The sequence below is a fragment of the Mercenaria mercenaria genome, chromosome 15 (genome assembly GCF_021730395.1).
Source record: "Mercenaria mercenaria strain notata chromosome 15, MADL_Memer_1, whole genome shotgun sequence".
In the NCBI taxonomy this organism is placed as follows: domain Eukaryota; kingdom Metazoa; phylum Mollusca; class Bivalvia; order Venerida; family Veneridae; genus Mercenaria; species Mercenaria mercenaria.
Window position 1 is genome coordinate 67,720,172 of NC_069375.1, and position 8,149 is coordinate 67,728,320.

At 36.2% G+C, this 8,149-nt stretch overlaps 1 protein-coding gene across 1 annotated transcript; it reads left to right on the forward strand.

Moving 5' to 3' along the window:
* The first annotated feature begins 324 nt into the window (after window positions 1-324).
* LOC128548819 (uncharacterized) lies at window positions 325-1,041 on the forward strand. The gene has a single exon (XM_053524308.1). The coding sequence runs from the start codon at window positions 325-327 to the stop codon at window positions 1,039-1,041; it is 717 nt and encodes a 238-aa protein (XP_053380283.1).
* Window positions 1,042-8,149: the final 7,108 nt, after the last annotated feature.

Here is an 8,149-nt window from a genome sequence, read left to right on the forward strand (position 1 = left end):
CAAATACCCGGAGGCAATGAATACCGACATCACAATACGGTCACCAGCTGTTTTCACCCCGGTCAATTCTTCCTCATGAAAGTAATGATTTCATTGTGAGTAGTGAACATTATGAAAATGAAAAGTCTAATCACCAAACCTTTATGTTATTTATGCGTTACATGCGTATTTTTTATCATTTCGTACGTTTTTTATACTATTTCTTTTCAAACGCATTATAGTGGTTATGTAGCTGATGAAATTCGTTTCAACCGTTTGTTGCAAAACCGTTCCTTTTCGCGGGAGAAAAATGTCGGTGACTACATGTATAAAAATTATTCCGTAATGGAAAGACTACAAATGCAGGGAAACAAAATACATAACTGGACTATTCTTCTAACTGTCAACAACGGATTCTACGATTTCTTCCTAAATTGGCGGTGGCATTTTAAGCAACTAAATATTTATTTGCCCATATCAGTAATTGCAGAAGATGATATTGTATTTGGTAGACTTACCAGCTTAAAGGACAGCTCAATGGAAGTGCAAAGAAGTGAGCGTGTATCCATTAACGAAACTGTCGCCTACAACAGTCCTTTGTATAGAAGCATGGTCTCTGAACGGCCTACATATATTTTGAAGTATTTAAAGAAAGGAACAGACATTATTTATTCAGACATGGACACTGTATGGTTACAAAATCCTTTGCCTTACTTAGAGGGCGACTATGACATATGGAGTCAGATGGATGGAAAAACAGTTTTCTGCACAGGATTTTTGGCTATTAAAAGTAACAATAATACAAAAAAATTTGTACAGAAATGGGAGGATTCATTTAGAGAGAAACCTACGCTGAACCAACCAATATTTAACAAGTTGGTGAAAAACTCAACTATAAATATAAAAGCATTAGACAGAGAAAGGTTTCCATCTGGAATACAATATTTTGAAAAGTTTTCAAAAGAAGAACGTTCTGGAGTTGTGGTTGTACACAATAATTGGATAGTTGGTCACAATAATAAGATTAAGCGATTCCAAGACATGAAATTATGGGCAAACTAGATTTTTGTTACATGTATAACATCGTTTTATGGTTTCGCCAAACATATTTTTCTGGTTAACTTTAATAAATCTTAAATGTCAATTTGAGTAACCTTTATTTATTTTACATTTTTATTGATAAAAAATGCGAATAATTGATTTTGTGGGGGGGAAAACGCCATCATTTTTTAGTTAATATTTTGCTTTTCATTAATAAAGAAATATTGTTAACATATACTTCCAATGAAATATTGATAAAATATTATGCATATTTTCATTACTGCAACGAATGATAATGTCTTTTAGCTTTATTTCACGGCTGCTAGACCCTAGATCCACCACCAAAATGGTAATTAGTGAAGAAGCGGTCGCAATTTCCATGGTGCATATGTAATATCTCTAGTAATAAATATTTATTTTTATGGGATGTTTTTATCCATAGATCTTACTTCGAAAACCAACCCCCTCCGCCGCTCCAATGCTCAAATCGACACTACGCCCCTGCTTCCCCTTCAGAACAGTAAACATGAATATTACCACTCTCGTATGAACTTTATCATTTTATATGTGTATGTATATGTTCGCATGTATTTACAGTATGTAAACTGTGACTCCGAATAAAAGTATTGACACTTGTAAGTACCATGATATCAAAGAACCACTGATACATTAATTTTACTTGAAAATGTTATTTTATCATTAAGATATTAAACACGCTTGGGGCCTAGACAGAAAATTACAGTTTGAAACGTACTGAAAGCTGAAACTCCCCGAGGGTGTAAACATCGATAACTCAAGCTCAATATCAGTAGCTTGCCTTGACTTTTAAAAGTGCATCACAAAACTGCACACTGGGGGTCATTTTTCTTTTGGTAAGATCATTTTTCAAAGAAATGTTTAAAGTGTGTTAGAACTCTATGTGCTGATGAATTCAAGCCCTCAGAAAAGCTGCTATATAAGTGTACTTGTATTGAGATAAAAACAACAACATTTGAAACTGAAACTGATTAATTTGATTAAACACCTATTTCTATACAATGACATATTCAATGGCGTTGTACATAATAACAATAATAATAGTAATTACAATAATAAAAAAAATAATAATAATAATGTGTTTTTGAAATGTCATGTTTTATTATACCGTTATAATTTGATTGGTAACCATATAATACATAATCCCTAATTTTGCGGTAGAAATTAATATAATCTGTCATAGTACACCTGTAATGGTCTGTGAATTCAATTATACATTATTGGTAGTATTAAACCCATGTATCATTAAATTTAAATATCATTTATATTTGTAAATATACGCTCTGATCTTTGCACATACCCGTATAGGCCACATATTGGTCCGCTGGCCCAGGTACCCAAGTTTATTTGGGTTTCTTTGAATATATTTTTATATATTGTTGATGCACATGCACCGTAATAAACTATTTACTAACTTACTTATACGAGACCAAACAAATACATAAAATATATAATATCTACTTGAAATACTATTTCTGTCCCGCAAACGACGCCGTAGTGCATGTATTTTTGTCTCGCAAACGACGCCGTAGTGCATGTATTTTTGTATCGCAAACGGCGCCGTAGTGCATGCATTTTTGTCTCACAAACGGCGCCGTAGTGCATGTATTTTTGTCAAGCAAACGACGCCGTAGTGCATGCATTTTTGTCTCGCAAACGGCGCCGTAGTGCATGCTTTTTTGTCTCGCAAACGGCGCCGTAGTGCATGTATTTTTGTCTCGCAAACGAAACAGTACATCCATGATGTTATAATGGAAGCCTATAGGAAACTAATTTGTTGTAGCTGAAAGATTGGCGGAGATGCTGGCTGATCACTAACAAATCAAATATGAGCAGCGCCATGAGAAAACCAACATAGTGCATTTGCGACCAGTCTGGTCAGGATCCATTCTGTTCGCTTTCAAAGCCTATTGCAATTAGAGAGAAACCGTTAGCGAACAGCATAGATCCTGAATCCATGCTGGTCGCAAATGCACTATGTTGGTTTTCTCATGGTGTGACTCAAGCTTACATGAGTCACATGCAGTCCAAACAGGACAACAGATAAGTTCCCGGAGTGACTGGGTATAACCTCATCACTTTCGTTTAAACCGGGCATCAGCTAAACTGCATAGAGTATTCCAAAACCCGTTACCGCATGATTTTTCACATAAATTGGATATTCATGTATTTCGGTGGGTGCTTATTAATTTTTCATGCTTTCATCACAGACGAAAATGTAGAACAAAGAAATAAACTAAACAGAGGATATTCGACTATTATGTGTATTTAGCTGAACTGTTTAACTACGTGTTGTACAAAAGACTTTAAGCGACCAAATTTAAATCAGCATGCCTCCAGATCGTTCGACAACAAAAAAATATAAAAAAATTCAGATATCTTGAAATAAATCCTATATTTCTTAAGAAGGCTTTTAAACTTAATTACTGACAAACTTTATGTTACGGAAACACATGAGAATTTGCTGTTTTTACTACTTTTTGTGATGAAAATCGAAAAGCGTTTGTCACGCTTTTACTCCAGGTAAACTGTCTCCATTATAAATATCTATATTTAAAAGACATTATTCACTACTTCAGCTATAGCGCTATTGGTTACGACGACGGGAGAATGTCTTTATTGCCGCGGCGGTCCGGGGTTCGATTCCCGACACGGTCATCTTTTTTTCTTGATTTGGAACTTTTAAAATATGTTAGAAACAAAAATTCATATTCTAATGTTCATAATATGAACAAACTTCAATTTGAAAGAAAGATTTTTAGGCAAATCTGGAGGTATGCTTACTTGTCCATTCACATAACCTTTATCCTGCTAGCGGCAAGTAATTTTGCCTTTGCGCCCAGTGCAGACCAAGATCAGCCTGCACTGATCATGGTCTGCACTGTTCGCTGTTCAGTCAGTAAATTTTCAGTGAACACCCCTTTGAATGATAAGTGGTACTGCCCAAATCGAACGACTGACCTGCCCGTTTTCGAAATGTAGCATCGTTGGACTGTGCAAATATCGTCTACATTCTTACTGCAGATTATACATTTTAGAATTCGTTATGTGATTCAAAATATATTTCACATCCTGTTCCCAAACCATGGCTAATTTTAACTATAAAGAAGTTAATAATATTAACAGAAGTTTGCTTTAAAACGTCGTGAATCCTCTTTCATCCCCATTTCGATGCTCCGTAGTGATTACAGATGCTTTATTTTAACCTTTAGCCTGCTGGCGGAAAGTGATTTTTCCTTTGCGACCAGTGCCAGTGCCTGCACTTCCTGCAGTCTGATCATAGTCTGCACTGTTTGCTTTTCAGCCAGAAAATTTTCAGTAAACACCCCTTTGAATAGTAAGTGGTACTTTCCAGATTGTCTGGTGTACCAGTCTAATTTAGAAATATAGCAGGGTAAAGGTTAAGGGCATTTTTAATATATATGAATAAATTTGGATATTTTTGGACTGTTACGAGCGAAAACCATTAAAGTCTACAAGCTATCAACCATCATACGCATGCATGGGGATGAGTACACGCGAGTTGTGATATCCACTATTAAAAAGACAATTTTGTTATTTAATTGGGTATTTACGCAAATACGCAACTTATCTGTTGCTCTGCTTGAAACTCCAAATATAAAAGAGTACAAAATTTTCTCCCTTTCCACGTGCATCATGTCTTCTTGTTCGCTGCTACATTTCGATATGTATTTATAGCATTCTGTCGGAATCTGCATGCCCATAACACATGCTAGATAAAAATAGTAGTAGCAGAATTTTGAAAATGGCAATGAAGGATTGTATGGCTCGAAATGAGACATTGAAAAAGGACGAAAAAGTATAAACTAACAGGGTTGTATTTAATGAAGCGTAACTTCGTTGGATAGTAATTCGCCGGATATGCCTCCGTGCTTCGCTCGAATTAATGTAGTCCATAACATTATATGAGCCGCGCCATGAGAAAACCAACATAGTGGGTGTGCGACCAGCATGGATCTGGACCAGCCTGCGCATCCGCGCAGTCTGGTCAGGCTCCATGCTGTTCGCTAACAGTTTCTCCAATTCCAATAGATTATAAAAGCGAACAGCATGGAGCCTGACCAGTCTGCGCGGATGCGCAGGCTGGTCTGGATATATGCTTGTCGCACATCCACTATGTTGGTTTTCTCATGGCACGGCTCATATAGTGCCATTTCCCGCCTAAGAAAAGCTAATTTTATGTCAGATATTACGTTATTGATGCTTGTTTTCAGGTCCTTTGAGATCGTGAAGTAAATTCAACATGTGTAATAGAGTTCCGCTTAAGCTAGTGCTAGGGGGCGTGAGAGGTATTGCATATTTCATTACCTCTCGTGAACAGACTCAATTAATCAAATCGAGTCTGCTATTATTCTTCTTGGTTGCATGGATCTTTTTACAGATTTTATTGTTCAAGTTGTAAAGAGGAATGTCTACGGATGATTTTAAGCTACGTTATATGCTTCCAAGTTTGTTCTGAGGCTGCTGGGTTCAATGAATTTCCTTATGTCTACGTACGCAATATTTTCATCACGTGTACCCATCAGGTGACCATGGTTGAGGTAAAGGACATTCTATTTAGCGTCGCTTTGTGAAACGATGAGCATAAGCTATGTAGTTCTTTTGACCGACCCTATTTTTAAGAACAGTTAAAAACAATTATACCAGCAAGTTCCTTGTACCCGTTGATAGCTGTGTCGGCTGAGGTAATCATGATCGATAAAGTGCCTTGCCCAAGAACACACCGTGCATGGGAGTAGCCAGGAATCGAACCCGAGACCATCCATCACCTTGATCTTGATCTTGATGGTTATACGGTGTTACATCTCATCGACATTTCTACAACGCGTTTGCGTCAAGTGTTGAGGACTATTATTCCAGTTTTATCATGTTAGTAATGAATGTATTCACTGGGTCTTCAGAATTTCTGTAGCACTGAATTAGTGCACGTGGTAATGAGTTCCAGTCGTGAAGCGTGTTGGGTATAAAACTATACTTAGAAACATCTGTCCGAGCATATATAAGGTTAAAATGTTCGACATGTTTGTTCTTGGTAGCACGTGTGGGTCTAACTCGATGATCGACAGGTACTGCATGGCGCGGTATAATTAAAATCTTTTATTTTATGCTCTTCTGTGAAATACTGAAATTTATCAGTGAATCTTTGCTGAACTTTTTTTTGTACAGCTTCATTTTTTCTAATAGATATAATTGATGGGGGTAAGGCATATTGATTTCTTTTTAATAATCCTAAGATTCTTGTTACACGTTTCCTCGATATGTTTATTCCAACTGAGATCGTTAGTTATATTAGCTCCCAAATATATAACTTACTTTAGAAATTCCAGTGATGTATTTATAAGAACGTATTGATATTATATGGTTGACATTTTATTATTGACGGGGACATCATATTACATTTTACTGGCAGGAATCTCATCCTCATATGACGTTGCCCATTTACTAGTTAATAAATGTATTTTTTGTAGTTCTATGCAGTCTTTATCCGTTAATTAATATGTCCCAACAGCATACAAAAAAATTACACTGACTTTACGTCAGTTCCGCAATTTATGTATTACTCTGATGAAGCCTTTCGGCGAAACGTCGGAATATTAAAATTGTAATAGTTTTTATCGTGTTTGGTGTTATTCTAACAGCGCACACAATCGTCTGCAGATAACTTAATATTTGATTTCATTAATATTTTCCGAGATGTCATAATTATATGTATTAAAAATAAAATAGGTCCTAGTGATGTTCGTTGTGAAACTCCTGATAGTTAGAAATACGGATAGAGAGAAATCCTTTTTAGATACCGACTTGTCCGGCTAACTTAATCTAGCTCTTTGCGAATAGACAGTATGGTTCTTTAACGTGTCCGGTGTATAGCACCGAAAAACGCGAAGTCGTCTTTCCTGAGAAGAACAAGTACAGACCTCTGAGTTAGGTGGGAGACACTCAAGAGCCTGGACCGGGATTTGAACCCCGGACCTCTGGATTGACAGTCAAGCGTGTTACCAGTAGACCACCGGTCTGATGATGCGTTATATGCTTCACCGTTGACTACTACTGTCACATTGACGACGATTTACTAAAAAGGAGTCAATCCAATTTGAAATGCTTGACCTTACACCGTATAGATGCATTTTGGATTTCAGAAGTTCATGTGACAGTATCAAAAGCCTTTTCAAAGTCAAGAAGGAAAATATCTACTTCTTTGTTCCGATCTATTGAATATGTCCATGCAGTTACTGATCACTGTTATTAGAACTTTGTGTTTCGCAGCTATGATGCTTCCTTAATGCATGTTGTCTATCATTAAGTATATCATGAACTTCAAAATGTTTTATCAAGTTTGAACAAATAATGTGCTCAAGCACTTTACAACATATAAGTCAACGATACCGGACGATATAGCTACTACGAAGGGATTTATCCTTCTGCTTATAAATGATAGGCAGATATTTGCATTCTTCCAGTCTTTGGGTATTTTGTCTACGTTAAAATTAAGCACTTTCAAAACATTCAGATGTAACGAATCAGGTCCCATTATTTTTTTGAGTTGCATTTAAACCTGTTAAAAGTTTTTCTACCCCTTCCAGTGTTTCGATTATGCTGTCCTTTTTAACAATACTATCTCTAAGCGAAACTGGTACAGGTGAATATTCAGTTTCTGTAAAGACACTTGTGAATTGTTTATTCAATACATTTGCTTTATCAATACCAAATTCTAATGTCCTACCGTGATCAGTTTTAAAGGGAGGAATTCTGGATTTTTCCGATGATTGACCATTAATATATTTTCAAAAAGGCTTAATTAGTGTCACTTTTGATATCCCCGATTAGGTTAATCATTTATATGTGTATCATGAGTGATTTTAACTTCCTTTTTCACTGTTTATCTATTTTTTTGTCATTTGTTTTAAAGTTTGACGGTACAAGTTTTCTTAAAGTTTGAATGCGCGTGGTTAAAGTGTTTTGATCTTACTGATGATCACTGCTGTAGGAAAGCGTCTTAGTCCACTCGGCCATTGCGTCCACGGTTTCATTGCATCATATGGTGAACCCCATATTTTTTGTACTTTTTTGA

Excerpts from the sequence above, each read along its gene's own strand:
- LOC128548819 (XM_053524308.1), top strand. The coding sequence starts at position 325 with ATGGAAAGACTACAAATGCAGGGAAACAAAATACATAACTGGACTATT.